The 18,785-nt window shown below is 42.3% G+C and overlaps 2 protein-coding genes across 3 annotated transcripts; one reads left to right on the top strand and one right to left on the bottom strand.

Moving 5' to 3' along the window:
- Positions 1-515: 515 nt before the first annotated feature.
- On the top strand, positions 516-4,784 carry LOC108135864. Its single transcript, XM_017256765.2, has 7 exons — positions 516-957; positions 1,273-1,394; positions 1,449-1,562; positions 1,680-1,924; positions 1,980-2,653; positions 2,773-3,463; positions 3,526-4,784. The coding sequence occupies exons 1-7, from the start codon at positions 790-792 to the stop codon at positions 4,197-4,199; spliced, it is 2,688 nt and encodes an 895-aa protein (XP_017112254.1). The 5' UTR covers positions 516-789; the 3' UTR covers positions 4,200-4,784.
- An 855-nt stretch (positions 4,785-5,639) lies between these two features.
- LOC108135865 (transcription factor cwo) lies at positions 5,640-17,851 on the bottom strand. 2 transcript variants are annotated; one of them, XM_017256767.2, is made up of 4 exons: positions 17,513-17,851; positions 9,937-10,060; positions 9,118-9,439; positions 5,640-8,917 (listed from the first exon to the last, which is right to left on the bottom strand). In XM_017256767.2, exons 1-4 carry the CDS (start codon positions 17,569-17,571, stop codon positions 7,314-7,316), a joined length of 2,109 nt encoding a protein of 702 aa, XP_017112256.1. In that variant the 5' UTR covers positions 17,572-17,851; the 3' UTR covers positions 5,640-7,313. The 2 variants fall into 2 exon arrangements, with proteins under 2 accessions (XP_017112256.1, XP_041565557.1); XM_041709623.1 differs by lacking the exon at positions 9,937-10,060 and having other exon boundaries at positions 17,513-17,580.
- Positions 17,852-18,785: the final 934 nt, after the last annotated feature.

The raw sequence follows: 18,785 nt of genomic DNA, 5'->3' as shown, positions 1-18,785 counted from the left end.
GACCCATAAATAAGCCCTGGGGTCAATGAACACGGAGAATCACGTTGACAGATTTTAGAGCTTGTATATATTTTTGGTCAGCTGGGTTTATAACACAAAATTACATTTTGGGTTATACTTTTGGGTCAGAAATTGCAAATAATTAGCATGTTTCTTTTGACTCTTTTTAAAATGCCTTCAATTCATTTTAAAACTGAACATTCAACAGTCAGAAATAAAACTGAACAATGAATAAATACAAAACTTCCTTAGCATACATTCATTTCATTTCCTTAACAAAAAACGTTTATAAATGCACTTTTCAAACGTTCTCATTTCATATATACACATTTAAAAAAAGCGCCTTCGTAAAGAATATTATCGATATATCAATGCCGGTTGGTTGGAGTCCATGCTAACTTTGCCCTTTAAATTAGCACGAATGGCAACCGCGGTCCTGGTTAGGATCTTAGATAACGCCGGTGTTTCTAGCATCCAATTTAAAGGTATAGTTTAGTACATTTGCGTGCCGGACGGCGAAATCGAAAACGGTCACACCAAAACAGAAATTTTTTAATGCAAAAATTCGGTTTATTTATAACGAAAAACCAATGATGCTGTAATTTTGGGACCCCCAGGCAGTAAATCAAGGGAGACGGAGTTCGATGAGCACCACAGACGCCACTAGCCAGCCGATGAGGAGGCACTAGGAGGCAGGATACAGCCGCTTTTCGGCCGGAACGTGGTCCCTTTTTCCGGAGTCGAGGCAGTAGGAAGAATAAATTAAGTCTGATTTTTAGCGATTTGAATATGGAGACTGAGTACCAGAACTACGTGGAGTCGCTGTCGGGCGTGTCCTCGGACGAGGATGACTTTTCCACGGTTGACAGCTCCGACGAGTCCTCGGAGGAGCCAGCTCCCACGCCATCATCCGGCCCAAGGACACGGAATCTGGTGCAGATGCTCTACGACAGGGAGGTGAGTTAGCTTTTGACACTAATCCACACCTAAATCTAATTTACTTAGAACTCCGGGGTAATATAATCTAGCTTAGCAGGTAGAAAAGCGATTGAAAGCCCATTAACTAAGGGGGTCAACTGTTTAGTTCAAGGTCTAAAGTTAATTTTAATGAAAACAACTGAAAGATATAGCAATTGATTTTTATTTGAAGGTACACAGGTATAGATTAAATATATGTAAGAGAAAGATATGATATTGGTATAAGAATAAACATTTCATTGTTAGATATCTTTAAGTAATAGTAGCTTTTAACTTAATCAATTGTCCCCTCAGCGCACTGGATTCTTCTCAGGCTCCTCGCGGGCTGGCCAAAAGCAACAGCTTCCTTATGACAGAGTGCCAAATCGGTTGAAACTATACCTCAAGGATGTGCTGGCCAGCAGTTTGATGGAGGGGTAAGCAGACTCCCCTTTAAAGTCAACAATTCTCAGGCATGAATATCCTTGCAGGCACATTTTCATGGGACTTACATCCTGCGGCCAGTACATGCTCAGCCATCGAGTGGTGTGCAACGACAGCTCCTCGCTTAATCACTACTCCTTCAACATGGGCTACAAGTACACGTAAGTGCTTAGCTACCATCAAATGATAGCATTTTAAACGTTTTTTAATCAAAAGTTATTTGTTATCCGCTCCAATGATATAATAATCTAATCGAACTTTATGTTATTTTCCACTAGTCTGTACTTCTGGCTGTTCCAACCGCACAAAAGGCTGCGCCACTTTTTCTCGCGTCGCCTCTTCGACGACCATATGGTGGACAACATTAAGACTGTTAGTATGACGCAGTGGAAGAACTCGCAGCACCAGATCCTAGTCGTCCATGGGGCTGCCATGGAGGAGGGCGAGGATAGCTATATCACATATATTAAAGTTCCTAAACTGGGTTGTTTGGAGTGCAAGAAACTCAACGACGACGGTCCATGTACGTGTTACAAGTGATATTTATTTATTTGTACTACATATCTAGCATCCTCTAGATTCCTTTTACAATGCACACTGCCTGAACTGCCACTTGACTGTGCACACCAAATACTCCTCGAGTGAAACGGATCCGAAATTCGAGCCGAAAATCAATCTGCTCTGTCCGGAACGCATTCTGATCATCTCCAACGGATTTATGCACATGCTGCGCATCGATGTTGACACATCGGCCGTGAGCCCGGGCAGCAATTACCTGCCCCAGCAGAACCTCATCCTGCCCAGTCTTCAGGCGCAGCAGCAGTCGCAATCGTTTTTGCTTCCCAAAGCTCTGTTGGCCAGCGAAGAGGATCGCTCCTCGGCTGCTTTTACAGCCTCCGGATCGGAGGCGGAGTCGGCCAACGAGCAGAGTGTCGTGGCTCGGATCATAGCCGACTTCAGTGACATCGAATCCGAGCAGATCCAACGCTCAGGTCATCCCTCTAACAACAACAACAACAACAATGAGCTGCAAGCTGCGGCTAGTGTCTGCTGTTCGCCAAAGGCTTATGAGAGACTCATTTTCACGCCACACTGCAGTCCTACTGTGGTTACTAGCTTGAATAGTATGACTCTGCCGGAGACTACGCTGCCAGTAACCAAGCCTCTGGCCAACGAAGCTAGTCCACCACGGAGGCGCAATCAGCGTATAGTCACCAAGTTCCGCAATGGCATCACTACTATAGACCTGCAGGTGGGTTTTACTTAGCATATGGTTCCTGTATTAAACTCAATAAGGTGTTATAATTACTAGCACCCCATTTAGTCTTTAAACACACTTAAAAAATATTATTTATTTTATACCTCCCCTAGAGCTCGCCCAGTTCCAGTTCCATGACGGACAAATCAAATGCTTATGAGTTCTCAGAGGATAATGAGAAGTACGAGAAGATCTCCACGTTCCGCAAGCGACGTCTGGCGGAGAAGAAGTACGAGTTCTCGGAGGACAACTCGGAAAACATCATACCCTTTACCAAAGTGCGAATGGCAGGTCGTGCCTTCAATGCCTCGACCGCCAGCTCCTCGGCTCGCAGCTTCCATCGCTTTTCGCCCACGGCGCACTTCTTTCACAACTCGCCGTGCGCCTCACCGTCGTCTTCGCCCCATCCCTCTCAAACGCCGCCGCATCTGGGCTTCCGTTCGCCCCCTTCAAGCTCCATGCTAATGCGTTCGCCCAGCCGGAATGCCAATTCGGGTCAGCTCTTCAATCAGAAATCACCGCCATTGTCACAAGCCACCCAGCAAATGCTCAGTTACAAGCCAGTTGGTCCGCTGGGCGCTCTCTCCCCGCTGCAAGTGTCCTTGGCCAAGCGGTTCGAGATCGGCGGTTCCATGTCCCCAAATGCTGGACTGTCATTTCTTTCGCCCCGACGCGATGAGCCGCGGATTGTGGAGATGCCAGTGCAGGGCGGTGTGATGCCGGAGAAACCGGTGTGCACCAAGAAGCTGAGAAGACGCTATGTGGAGGAGGACGATGCAACCTCTGTCATCACCAGCGAAGAGGGTAAGCTATCATTTCAATTGACATTGAATACTATTTTAAATGGCGCTGTTTTCTATTTCCAGATGACTGCATATCGCCTGGCTACCACACCTCGCTGCCAATGGAGGTGCACGGCTCCTGCTACTCGGAGATGCAGATGATCTCACAGGCCTCGTATCAGCGGCTGCGCTGCAGCAGCGTGGTCATAACCCAGCACTCGTTCGACCTGGAAACCTTCACTTACTACGTGATCAGTCTGCTGTGCCAAAAGCACCAGAAGATCTACAACGTCTTCTACGACTGGGCATACGAAGTGATCAGCGTGTGCCCACTGAGTCAGACAATCGGGTGCATGCTGATGGCCCAGTTCTCGGCGCGGGATCAGCCGCTGGCCATCTGCCTGCACTGCACCGGACGGATGGACTGTGCGTTCCACAAAAGGCAGTACGAGTGTCGCATCCTGTTCACCTGGAACATGGAGAGCGGCCAGTGGCAGGTGCTAGACTATGGCGAGCTGAAGGAGGTGCACGAGCAGTTCAGTGCGCTGAAGCGACCGGGCAAGGCTCGGCTCACGTTCGCCCAGACGGCAAGGAAGATGGGCCAGGAAATGGCTGACGGCTTGCGGCTCAGCTTGCCCGACTATACCTCAAACCTGCGCGTGCACAACTCGGATATACGGAAGTCAAAGATATACATAAGCGATCTCGACAACATGGTGGAGTTCCACTTGAAACGCACCCACCATGAGACGCCTTAAACACATTGATAACTGGTAACTAATAATAGGAACTGTTCTGTTATAGTAAAAGCTTGAGAATTTATATTTTACTGATTAAATCAATGTGTAATTTGATCATTTACATAATTGATATTTCGATAAAGAGATATAAAATTTGACAGCTTTTACGTAAGGGACAGTCAATTATTTGACCAGTGTAATTAGTTCGTTAAACTCGCTATGGTTGCGTGAATCTAGTTCAGTTCTAAACACAAAAACGTGTGCTGTATTTAGTTTTTAGTTACCTTTACCTTACTTAGTGCAACGAAACGCTTTTTCAAAAGGTTGAAACGCGTCCTAATTTCGACTGAAGTCATTTAAGTAATCTAAAATTTAGTTTTAAGACCGGGAGCTCGACTCTCGCCCCGCTCATACTTACACACACAATACGGTACTTTTGATATTCGAGACATCGATTCAACTATTAACTATAATATAACTATAACTATATTAGATAGTTAGCAACACCTTTCGAACTGCGGTACTAGTAATTAAAGTATCGATTTAGTTAGTGGCAAACCCCGTCCAAGGGGAAAATATACAATTGTAATCAAACATGAAAAATATGTTTCAAAATAATATTAAACATTGGATATATATTTCAAGATATTATTCAGACACTTTCAAGTCCTAAAATGAAATGCTGGTAAATACAAGACATCCTAGCCACATAAAATAGCTTATTTTCTTAATTGCACTGCGGCTATTTTATCAGAGTGCTGGCGACGACTGGTACTGGAGAAATCCGCGACCGTACTCTCCTGTTTTTGGATGCTGAAGAAAGGAAAATTATATGGTGGAAATTTCATACTATATTTTGTAACGAAACTCACCGCTTCCGAATCGATTTGAGCATTTCTTAATTGCAGATTGTGGCCATAAATACTATCATCCCCTTACTGCAGTTTATGATGTCGTTTAGGTCGATCAATGGGCTGAGAACTTTCTCCCTCTCGCATACAAAGGCAATGATTTCCAGAAACCAACTTCCGCCCATTATGATAAACAGACGGAGATAAACGCGATGATAACTGAGAGCAAGGCAATGAGTACGGTTTATCGGATGAATAATATTTGTTTGTACTTGGCTTGGTTCCTTGACTTTCTTTGCTGCTCGCGTTTTTTTTTAGCACTTTTACGATGCTAAAATGATAAATATGTTGTGATAGAGGCACCAATCAATTACACATACTGCAGATTTTCCGTCATTTTCGAAATAAGAGACGGTTTTTTGCATGATCAACCAAATTACGATTATAAAAACATACATTAATATGAAGTATTCTTTTTTCACAGTTAAAATGACCACGTTTGAAGCATAGTGTTGAAATCATTGTCACTATTGCTTTTTGTAAAATTTTTTTTTTTCAAATTTATTACAATCTTTCATTTAAATATGTCCACGAAAAAAAGATGAGATTTGATTTTGAAGTTTTTATTACATCTGTATACATTTATAAAATATATTAAACAGTAACGTAGTTTTATATTAACAGTACCGTACAGTAAAAGTAAACGTACACATTAATAAGAGTCATAAAACATTAATAATCTTTGTGCTATCAACTTTCAGTTTAGCCGCAACGAAGCTTAGCTTACAAAACAGAATCATTTCCGAAGTTCCTCTAAAAATATGGATGCTCAAATTGGAAACAGGTAAACAAATCTTGAATTTGCATTTAATTTGTTGAATAACGAAAACACAAAGAAACAACCAACTTAGGTGTTTTACAGTAGTAGTAGTAGTATTAATAATATTAATGATAACTAAAATAAAACCGCATTTCGAGAATGAAACATGGCGCATTTCTTCAATATAAAAGTTTTTGGATTTTTTCAAATATTTTGTTGTTTTTTCACGTATTAACGAACCAACTTAACATAATTTGTCACTAAAATACAAACTTAAACAAAGGACAATTTGCTTGCTAATAGTATTTACACATAGAATATATAATTTTCTGATTTGTTTTTCTCTTATTTTGTTTTTACGTCTTCGTTCAAGTTCTTTGACTAGTGGTTTACTATATATATGTGTTTATCAATAAATCTTTTTTTGTATAGATTACTTTTTGTTTGTTTGACGGGAGTCACTTGGCTATCTGACTACCTGATTTGAAACCACAACACTTATTTAAATTGCAAAAAACGTTAAACCTCTAGAAAATACATTTAATTCACATTTAGTTTTGTTTTAAAATCCATTAGATTTTTTACGTGGGACTGGCTCTTGGCATCATAAACATTCTATTAATCTGCACACGACATATATGTTTTTCCATAGTTCTTTAATGCATGGCGCTATAATAGACATTTATGCTTTGTTCAAAATAGTTAACAACTAATCTACTCTAAATGTTTTCCCCTCTTCATTTACCAATTGGAAAATATTTCTCTATTAGGTGTCCAACCTTTAAGGTTGCTCCTGGCTACCTCTGTATTTCAAACAAATCCAAAATCATTTGAATGGTTATTTCTGAAATCTCTAAATAATTAATATTGTTAAGTTGTCTTCAAGTGGGCAATACAATATTAGGCAAAACTTTACAGTGTATTCAGATCAATTTGTTTATTTTTAAAAAATTAGCACGGAACTGTTTTTATCAAGAAACAAAAATATACACCATGTAATCCGACAGTTCTTACAATTATGCTTACAAATCTGATTTGAATACAAAATCTATACTGTACTGAAATATACATTCTGGTCACCACTTTCTTAATAACAGCTTTTCCATAATCCCTTCTACTTATTTGAAAGAGATTCTCCTGGCAAGTAGAATTGTCTATCTCTCACAATCTGGATGGCTATACAAAATTTGATAATTTCACTGCAAATTGAGGGCACAATAAAGAAATTAAAGACATGTGGATGTGGTATTAAAGTCCCCAGAGATTTCAGAAGCACCCCAATGAATTCGCTTTCTCCTTCTCCCCTTCCATAATCTTTTTTGTTTTTTTGCATGCATGTATACTTGGGCGCAGATGTCGCTTAGTGTGTTTGTGTTGAGATTAATCATTTGATGATTATTCACAGAAGTACTGAGGTAGAGTTGTTCCATCTGTCGACCCGTCGCCAGATTTTTCTTGGTTCTACCAACTCTGGTTCATGGCCTGCTCCAGTTTGGCCTTGGCCACCGCCGCAGCGGCCACAGCGGCTGCCTGGGCCGCCGCCGAGTTTGTGGACAGAGGCAGTCCCGCTCCGACGGCCACAACCGCCTGCTGTTGTTGTTGTTGTTGTTGTTTGCCAACGGCCACGGCGGCGGCTGCAGCGGCAGCCAAAAACGATGCCGACGGCGAAGTGGGCATAAAGTTCACATTAATGTTTATGGGATGCACCACGGGCATGCTGGTGTAGCTCTTCTCCAGTAGATCCATCCCATTGAGGAAGGGCACCAAGGCGTTGTAGTCCACGTTAAGGGGCACGTAGTAGTTGCCCTGGCCGTGAAGCGCGAATATGGGGACGGTGAAGGAGTGCCTCGGTGGCAGTGGAGCGGTGGTGCTGCTGGGAGTACTCAACTGGCCACCGGCAGCTGCCGCCGCACTCAGTTTGGCCAACAGCGGACTGGAGTTGGAGTTGCCGTTGTGCAGCTCCGCCTTGATGTCCTTGATGTCGCTAAAATTGAACGACGGAGAGGGTTTGTCCGGCCGATTGGAGGGATTGGCAGCCCCGCTGCCCGAATCCGTGTGAACCTCCAGCGGTATCTCCCCATTGGCCGCCGCCTCGGCCAGCTTCCGCTTTTTGGCCATGATCGGGGCTATTTCCGGTTCCGTGCCATCCTTCGAGTGCTCCGACAAGGCCTGCAAGTGGGAGTGATCGCTCTGCAGATGGGCTGCCACTGGACAGTGCTCGCTGCTCGTCTCCTCGTCGTGGAGCTCGTGGACAAAGCGCTCCTTGATGTGGTTCTTGTACTTGTAGTTGTTGTTGTGCTCCACCTCGTGCGAGGACTCCGAGTAGTTGCGCATCCTCACGGACATCAGGCTGTCCTGTGTGTGATGGCTGTGGGCCAGATGAGGATTCTGCTGAAGGAGCAGATCCCTGGGCGGTGGCGAGTGCATGTTGGAGGTGTCGGTGTGGAGGATCGGCTCCCTGGACGACTCAAAGTCGTGGTGACTGCTGTCCGTGTGGTGGAGATGGTGATGCGGGGCCGTGGACGTTATCACTGGCGCCTGATGGGGCTGCTGGTGGGCGGCCAGTGGTGTGATCTTGGGGGCACAGGCTCCTCCAACAGGGGGACATGTGGTGGAGCTAGCTGCGTTGCTACTGTTACTGCCGCTGCTGTTGCTATTTCCCCCGGCCGTCGCTGCTGATGCTCCATTGCCCGTGGAATTGCTGGGCACATTGTCACCGGCTGGCGCTGCACCACCATTGCCGCCACCGTTGGTCAATGGGACCTTGGAGTCCAGTCCAGCGCTGGACCCCGGCGAACTGCCATTGGCCACTGCAACCGCTGCGGCTGCTGCTGCTGCTGCCACTGCCGCCGCCTGCTGACTCCGCTGCAGCTGGTTGAGATGGTTCCGGAAACTCAGGTCCTTGACATCGTTGTGGTCCTGACTGTGCTCCACATCCGACGCCGAGGTGGCCAGCATGTCGCGCAGGTGGCACAGAGGTGGGTGGTACGCCTGGTGGGGACTGCCACTGGAGGCGCTCACATTATCCGGCATGTGGCAGCTGCGCGTCGACTTGTAACAGTCAGCTGGGGAGGATTTAAAACTAGTTAGTAAGGATCTGGGTATCACTGGTATTACAAAATTGAATAGTTCGATTTTTGAGTATTTTTAGATTAGCGCGATAGTTAAGAAAGTAAAAACTATCCCACTTTTCATATCATTAGTGGTTGAATTGACAAAGTAAAATACAAAAATCGATCTACCCATAATATATTTATGAACTCACTCTTGAACATCTCGTCGATGTGCTCCTGCAGACGACCCAACAGTCGGTGGCAGAAGTCCTGCATGTGGACGTCGTACAGGAACTTGGCCGCCTCCTTCATGCAGTCCATGTAGCCACTCCGGTAGTCGCTCTCCTTCTGCTGGCACTCGCTCTGCAGGTGCTTCAGGTGCCGGATGGCCATTTCGATGATCTCGGTCTTTTCGATCCGGCCACGCCCCTTGCGCTGGTACTGCGGCGGAATGAGGCGGGATAGATCCGCCAGGCAGGAGTTCATGCGATCTCGTCTCCGCTTCTCAATAATTCGATGGGATAGCGGATCTTGCTGTGGACAGAGGTTGTAAAGATTGTCTGGTTAATCGCTTAAAAATGAGCTTTTCTGAGGACCCATTTCGGGTTTAGATAGTGGGCTTTTAATAAGACCCTTAGCTTAAGTAATGATTTTTATTCTGAGAGGCGTTTTTCTTTTGCTATTTCGTTTCATTTTATTTTCACTGACTTATGTTATCTTTTTTTCGATTTATTATTCTTTCATCAACTTTTTTTTTTGCTAACAATAAAAAAAGGGTCAAAAGTGGCGGCTGCGTCGATGGCGGCGGCGTCATGGCTCAAGGTCATTGCTCGTGTGTGTGGGTGGAGGTGGTTGGTGGTGGGTGAGAGTGTGTGATAGCTAGTGGGCGTGGTCATCATCCGGGCGCTGCTCTAATGCTCTTTTGATCCTTTGATCTTGTCACAGTCGTTTTGTTTTCGATTTATTTTCAATTGATTCGGAATTCGGAAATAATCGCGAGTTTTGGGTCGCTCTAAATTTGTAATATTTACCCTCGATGTCTTATTACGTCTTCCGGTGGCATATTCAGCATCGTCCTCGCTGTATGCCGTGGCTGATGTTGAAAAATTTAAGCTAGATTCTGTGCAATAAGGAAAACTGGAGACAGCTGCTTCGCTATAATTCGTTTCGATATGCAAAAAGAAGTGGGAAGGATAAAGAAACACAGGTAAGTCCAAATCTTGTTCAAAAATATTTAATATTATTTGGTTTTGTTTTGTATTTTTTTTTTGATAAAAATTTTTGTATTTAGTTGGTAGTTTTTTGTTCAAATTTTTGTTCGTTTTAGTAATGCATTTATTAGGCGCAAAACTTAGCCTGACTTAGAAGTAGTAACTTAAAGGCTAGTTAGTCTACGATTAATAGGTAAATGCGTTTAAACTAGCTGCGTTTTTTGTTTGTTTTCATTTATTATCAATATCAAAATAAATTATGGCTGCAAAAGAACAGAGAGAACATAGGATTAAATGTTGTCGGTTCGAATCGAAATCGCTTTGGATCAGCAAAATCAATCAGTGTGTCTCAATGAGCTCTCTCTCCATCATCAAGCCGGACTTTGGGCTGTGGTCGCTTGGCTAAAATCAAACGAGCGGTTTGTTTGGTTTGTGTTGTAGTAAAAGGGGTGCAAATGCCTTAAAGTACAATTAGCATACGATACGTAGTGGTACATATCCGGAGTGGATGCTCAAGTCCAGGCAGGAGGTTCCTCCCTCACAGTTACACACACACATTTATGGGACAAAATGCCAGGACCGAGAGTGGATTATCGAGCCGTAAATCAAATATTATTCACAACCATTTACTCTTTAATTAATTTTCAGAAGTTATCCCGCCAGATGCCCGAATGAGCAACACACGTTTTTCATACATACACTCCATATATCAGGCCAGCTTAATTTAGACTGTACACGTTTTTATTGCCATGTGCCAAAAAATATATAAAATAAAAAGCTGAGCAAATCTTGAACGTATTTTGTAAATCAACAAAGTTCCCAACAAAAACTGTTGCCAAGCGCCGCAGAGAAGATTTTAAGAGAAGTCCCACACTGTCCTTCATTTTACACACCCATTGAATGCCAATTTCTCGACGCAAAACCAAAACAAACACATCATAAGCATCGACCAGAAAGCGCTAGAAAACCAAAATAAATAAAAGTGCCCGCAAGAGCGAAATAATAATAAGTGCCATGGCTCTGGGTGATAAGCGGGCGACAACAAACAAACGCAAATCATATACTATATATGCCTGATTTATCCATCTAGTATATGGTGAGAGATACCAGAACGCACCAGTCCCTGGCGCCTAGAACTTGTTTATCCGACTGGCCCCTTCCCCCAAAAAGGCGCCAGCAACTTGTTTTCATCTCGGCGTTTAGCACAATTTGCTGAATTCGATTTGTAAACCGTGGCCAATTATCGAGCCACCAGTGCACACTGCGTATGAGTAATGCAAATAAAGTGATTTGGACAGGGCGTGGCATCGCCTTGGATTTTAGGTTGACTGCACTCAGGTCAGTATTTACCTATAATCCATGAGTCAAGGCACTTATTAAGGGGAAAAAAATTGGTAACAGAAAATTAAGTCAATTTTTACAGTCGACATCCATCTTTATCACAATAAAATTATTCGAAATTAGAAATCATTTCTAATTTTGATATTTCTTAAAAAAACAGATACAAAAAAATATATAAAATTGGAATATTGGAGAATTAAGATATATGTGATATATCTGTCACCAAAATGTTCAACATTTCTCGTGATATTTAGTTATTCTTAAATTTTTAATCTTAAACAAATTTACAACGATGACAAAGTTTCTCAGAATGTTTGCCATCATTCGTGTTTAATTTTGGTGGCTGCGCCATCCAACAACGATCAAACAATCCCGTGAACAGGGCGTGTACTCAGTGGCGTACTTTTTCATTATTGGCCAAAGAGCAAAAAGGGAGAACGTCAGCCAGAATCACTCATGAGAACCATGGCGGAGCCCCAACAAGTTGGCAAATTGCCGCCAGTTGGGATGGCGCTGGCCCACCGAAATGTCTTACGTTTGTTTACGTTTTCGTGCAGTTGTTGTCGCACTATTAAGTAATTGGCACAAAAATACGAGGGTGAGCTCTACAGGTAGTCCGCGACCCTGCCATGACGGCAGTTCCGCCGATCAGTCGCCTATAGGTTGCCAAAGGCATGGACAGCATGCCCGATCCGGATCCTCCTGTTATATGGGGCAGCACTTCTGGCACGTTTGCCAACGCATGAGTCGGTGATAATTACCCTCATGTGTCGGCATAGTAAAGTATAATAGAATTTGCACACGCTCGCCCAATATTGTTGAACTCGGCCATTGATATTACAGTTTGTGTCTAAGCATTTCCTGTCCTTATCAGAGGTAATTAAACCGTCTAGATTAGATTGCACGCTACACGTGATGGTCTTTCTATTATATTTTTCTGTTTTTCTGTCATTTTGTTGGTAATTTTTGTGCCCATAAATATTATATCTTGCTCATACAAGCCAAATACAACTTGTTATTTTCGGTTTAGTCTAGAAATACAGTTCTAGAAATAACTTAACATCAATGAAGAAATGAGTACTGATTGTATTATGATCTGCAAACATCTGTAATAATGTTATTCAGCAATATCTTAGTTTCATTCACTGTTGAGTCATTCAACGGTGTTAGTGATTCATAAAACTTTTGCCGACGCGAAGAGCATAACAATGCCTATGTCGTGTCCAAATATACAGAGAAAAAAAACATATTTCCAAATAAATCTAACTTCAATGATTAAGACTTACAAAATAAGCAATTTTTTTAACTACATTCCTTTATGTTGGAACCACGTCAAGTATGTGGAAAATATATATTTTAAATATAGAAATATTAAAATGAAATATTCGAGCCGTCATTTTAAATTATTCAGTTTTATGCTACCAAAAAAGATTATATTGAAAAAAAAATCACTTATTAATGACATTTGTCCCTGTGTATTTATTTACACAACTCACATGTTTACGGTGGACAATCGAGACGTTCAATGCCAACAATTTCCGCCGCCGATCTGTGTCACAAAAATTTCCATATCGACATTGGGCAATGGAAATACGCTGCCGCTGCCTCGAATTGTGCAATCTCCGGGGGTGAGAATGGAAAACAACCAAAACAACAAACGGCTGACGATGACGTTGAGCTTGAGGAGAGAAAAATAAATCAAACCAAATAGAAGAGTCTCCCTGTCTAATTAACAAAAGTGGGAGGGGCTGGACTGGTCCGGTTCTCGCCCGATCGACGACCTTGAATTCGTCGGTCGACTGATAAGGTATATCACGAACACAGTCGGCCAGATTAGCATCAATTTCGCTGAAAGTGCAACGAAGCATCAATTGCCCAGGTGAGCGATACGATCACGTGAGATCCGCGAACTGGAACTGCCTCAGAAATAATGAGATACGAAAACTACGACTGACCAGACACGTGATATAATTGTTTTTGGCCAAAGTGCAAAGACCAGAAAAAGTTGCTGCACAAGCGGAATTCGATTCGCAACAATTTCGCAGTTCAGCCATTACCAATACACAAACGTGTACACGTGCCGGATGGATTGCTTGGCAACAGTTTTGGGTTTGGTTTTTGGGATTGGGTTTGCAAATGGAATCGAAATCGAGGGCAACAATCCCCGGCAAATTGCTCTCTGGCGTGCTGTCTAGGCGAAAAACAATTCAATGCGATAATAAACAGACACACAGATACAGCTCACAAAGATACAGATACACAAAACCCAAAGATACAGTATACAAACAAATAAGTAGACACAAACTCAGGGAGCCATGCGAGGCCAATTGGAGGCGGCTGCCTTTGGCTTATTACGCATGCTGGTGCTTCCACAAATTTTCAAGAAACGCTGAAAAAGTGCAAATGGAAATCTCGTATCGCAGCTCATGTGCGAATCGAGCTGGTGATGAGATAAAGCTGTCTTTGTTCCAAGGAAAGTGAATCACAAGCAGAGCTGATTTATGAAATCCTCGCATAAGTTAGTGCATTAAATGCAGGGTTGGTAAATATAGCAATGTATGCTATAGATAGCCAAGTTAGTAACAAAACTGTTTCATTAGAATCTGGCAATTTAGTTACTTTGTTGTAATATTCACTTAAGAGTAAGTATTTTCCGAACTTTGAACTGTAATTTATATTAAGATATTCAGTTTTTCAACAATTCAAATATTCCCAAACTATTACATGCTAATTTTACTTATTATTGTTTGAATCTTTCTAAGAGATGACGTTGTATTTGTATGGTCCCAGATTAACATTAGCAAATGGTTATTACAAATTTCCCCACGTACGCTTCAAATTCCAACGCCAATCAGGCATCCAAAATCTGCAACTATTTTCATATCCCCCTCCTGCCTATTTTCCATCCCCATCCGCATTCCCCAACAGAATTGAATGACCGCACTCGCCATAACTGGGTCAAAAGACACTCAAATCCATCTATTTAAATCGTTTAGCGGCAATCAAATGCAGTGGTCATGAGTCAGCGGACCCAAAAAAAAATCATCGAGCACAGTGCATTAATCACGGCAGCCACGAAAATCCACCTCATACCGTACACATACTATGTGATTTTCACAATATCTGCGGCACGTTTGCCGCCCGTGAGTTGAAGAGGGGTTATGGGGGGTTACCAGGGGGCTTATTGATGGGTTTATAGGGGGTCAGACTGCATGGAACGTGAACGTCTACGTGCCCACTTCTCAAATGCCAATGGACGACGAACTGAGCGGACGATGACGATGATGATAAGACCGGCGGCGGAACGAAACGGATCGTTGCGGATCGGATCGAGATCGAGATCGGGAGGATGCTAACGATTTCGACGCAGGCTGATATATATCTGTACATATAATTTATAACACTCCGGTCGGCTATTTATATCAAGCTGCATATGCGTTTGTTATTTGTTTTGGTGATAAACACGATCGAAAGAGTGAATAAATTAAAAACAACTGTGTTCATATGGGATTTTCACCCATTGGATTTTCACCGTTAATTAGTAAATGGTTTGTTTTATACAATAAATTATATTTAACTTTAAACGAAAAATGTAAACTCTTCGCATATTTTAAAACAACAATTATTAAAATTATTATTAAATTATCATTAAAATTCCCGATTAAATCATCTTGGCGTTTTAGTTATGGTTTCGGCATGTCATGAAATAAGTTTAAAAGGACTTTAAATTAATCAAGAGAGAAACAAAAAGAATTAAAGTTAAGGTATTCTTTTACTTTGTTGTTTTTGAACCAATTCCGTAGACAATCCTTGAAGTTTTTTTTGACGTGTTGTCTTGCTGAACATCTGTGAGTTGTGTAGCCTACAGGAAATCCATTTCGGATTCATGTAACACAGACGTAGCCAGCAAACAAACACACTTTTTCAGAGATCTCATGCTGCTCCAGGTGAAGTTTCCATTGGGCTTTGAGCTGTAATTATCACTCCATTAATCACTGGGTCATGGTCTTCAGATCGACTGCGTCGTTGTCAAGATCCCGAAATCGAAAACAACGAGAGACAGCTGAGTATTAAATGGGGTTGTGGGTGTATTTTGTTTTCTCGTGGGGATTTAGCAACTGTCTCGTCGTGCAACAAACCCGAGATCTCACTGACGCTTGACAACTCTGGACACTTGATAGATACACATGTGCTTATAGATAGATACTTTTGGAGGGGCGATTGTGCGTCACGCCCGTTTCGCTTTTTATCGCGTGTTTGCTTATCTCTATTTGTGTTTTCTCTCTGCTATTTTTCGCTTTTATGACTGACTTTGGTGTTGATTAAGATGGCAGCGCGTATTGCAAATTATAAACACTTCAGACGCGACGAAGACGAAGACGCGTGTTTACCACGAGTGCTATTTGATAAGCAGTACGCCGCAGGGGAAAACCGAATTTATTATATTTATTTTGGTTATTTTGTCATCATGCGTTCTAAGATTAAAATGATATGCCTAACCAGTTCCGGTCATTAATACTATTTTTCAGTTAATTAGCTCGACCAGACGTATAATTAGACGGCAAACGTGACGTATACGTAATAATATCTATTCATACGCCATGAATAACTTTCCCCCGAAACGAAAAGCCAAAACCAAAACGATACCCAAAAATGAACTGGAAAAAACCCGAAAACGTAACGAAAACAAAACCTAAGGCCAATCAAATTGGGACCTGCATATTTGATGAGCGGTTCATTCGATTAGCCCTTGTGTATTTATAGAAGAAAATGTTCCCAAGAGATCCAGTGGTTACTGAATACCAAAATATATAAATATAAAGCTCAATCAAAAAACAGCTACAGAACCAACGGAAACATGACCCAAACACAAAACTTATTGACCTTCAAAAGGACACAGGGCACCCAAAGCAACACAAGCACGTGAAAAGCACCCCATTCCACCTTCTTGATGGCCAATCAGTGGAGTAGCTTGGGGGATAGTCCCACGCTGTTGTTAACTGATATTTATAGCCACGTTTTGGCCGTTGACATTTAGCAGACAGGCGTAAAGCCCTCATCGCTTATTATATTTATTTGCAACTCTGGCCACACCACTCCGCTTAGATTACTTATTCCCACTTTGACCACATCAACGCACATTTTCTTCGATTCCACTCGGACACGTTTAAACAAAATTCAAGTTCAAAAATACAAAGTCGATGGAAAGGGGGAGAGACTCACAGGGAAAATCAACGAAACATCACGTTTGGCGAGTCGTGCGTTGGATTTTGTTTTCTGTTTTGGCTTTTGGCAAACACGAAAAAAATAAAGATGAAATAAAGCAAAACTAAAGCACCCATCTCGGCCAAGAATAGCTCGGCGACAGAGTCTGCCCACGTTTTCTTCGCCCGATTTTCGCGTTTGTTTTGCAAATGCAAATTGCTTTCTAGCTCGGTGGCTAAAAATAAGCGGCCCACACAACACGCACACACACACTCGATCCAAAAGAGATCCAAATAGTCCACACCCGATCCTGACATGCAACCACATAACGAAAAAAAGTAATAGAAAGGGCGTAGACTTATACTTAACTACTAAATGCGAGTCTAAGATACACTAAATTCATTTACAAAGAAAAAATATCAAAACAAAAACAGGCTCTATAAATCGACAAAAAAAATGATAGCACATCCATATAAAAGAACATTGAAGAATATATGTATATTACTGTACAGAAACTAATGAATTTAGTATCGAGAAAACACATACGTATTTATTATTATATTTAATCAGTAACTGCAACAGACTTGTACGAATTTTTTGACAAAAATATACAAATTTTAGCTAATTAGAACACCCGGTCTTGATACTTGATTGGAATTTGATTAATTGATTTTTATTGGTCGGAAGTTTCTCAAACTCATTAACTACCTTATTAGCGTTAAAGTTTTGTTATTTTTTCTCTGTGTACTTAAGCTTAACACGCGCAGGTGAAAGTGAGTGTTTCGGTTTAGTCTTCGTTTTGGTTTTTGACTCGCAGCGGGATCTGGGGATCTGTGCTGAATATACCTACCTCTCATACTTAACCGGATGGGCGGCGTGTCCGTTCGACTCGTTCCAATAAGGCTCCATGGTGACGGGGCTCCTGCTCCTCGATCCGCTCCCCGAACAGCTCCGGACTCCTACTCCTCCTGCTTCGCACCCGAATCCGCTCTTGGGCAATATGAGTGTTTTGTGGTGTGACTGCTGCGACTGCTGCTGCTGCTGCGTCGACGTGGTTTGCTGCAGTTGCGGTGGAATGGTGGAAGTGCTCCTTCTTACGTCAATGCAGAAATAATTGTGAGATAAATGCCGGGGCGAATTTCGAGCAAACAGGTTGTCGAGTCGGCGAGACGGCGAATTCAATGCGCGGCGACTTCACTTTTCTCTTCCAAACTGAGATGAATTTTTTTTATGTACGTCCCGGATTTGTTTCGAAAATTTAGAATGGCATTACACAGAGCGGGGTGTTTATTTATGTTGGAACGAGTGTAAAATGCTGATAAGTGTGTACCGCCTGTTTACTCTTTTCCGCTTATCACTGGGTGCGTTTGTTTGTATGGGTGCGATAACGATAGCGATAACGCGTTTATTTCTCTTCCAGTTTTTTGTACTTCTATTTTCGGAGCTTCAATTAAAGTGCACTTGTTGGAGCATCTCTCTCTCTTTCTCTCTCTTATGCGGGATCCACAAAAACAAAGAAAAACAAATAATGTCGAAAAACGTGATTACGTTGGTCGTTTTTTTGTTTACACGTTTTAAGCTTTAAGGAATTTTATGCACACACTGTTATTTGTTTTATTAATTTACAGACAGCCGCAAAAACAATAACTTCCTTTCGTTTCACAGTGGAATTTTACCAGCCGCTTATATACACACACAGATCCATATAACCGAGCGAGCAATGTGCGTGCGTGTGTGCGTGTTTCACTATTTAAGCACGTATATTTGTATTTATATATCAATTTTGTTGTTGCCCCTCCAGCTAATTTTGCTGTTTTTTATTTGCTCTCTCACTCTTTTTTGGTTTATTTTTTTATTTAATTTTTGCACTGTCACCCGCACCGCGGATACTTTCCGAACGTCTGCTCGCGGCCAGAGACAAAATCGAAATGAATGAATAAAACTCGCAGGGCGGCACGAGACCCCAAAAAAGAGACGAGAGAGCGGAGCGCCAACGCCAAATTAGTGACGTGCCTGTCATGGAGAGCGCCGTAGAGAGCAACATGTGTTGGCGAGGGAGAGCGTTATCTCGTTATTTCTATTTCGTGCACGGCGAACGTGATTGCCACAGTGGGATTGAGTCC

Source organism: Drosophila elegans, unplaced genomic scaffold (genome assembly GCF_018152505.1).
Source record: "Drosophila elegans isolate 14027-0461.03 unplaced genomic scaffold, ASM1815250v1 contig_476, whole genome shotgun sequence".
Lineage (NCBI taxonomy): Eukaryota > Metazoa > Arthropoda > Insecta > Diptera > Drosophilidae > Drosophila > Drosophila elegans.
The sequence above is the reverse complement of the archived record's forward strand: the minus strand, read 5'-3'. Positions and strand labels throughout refer to the sequence as shown.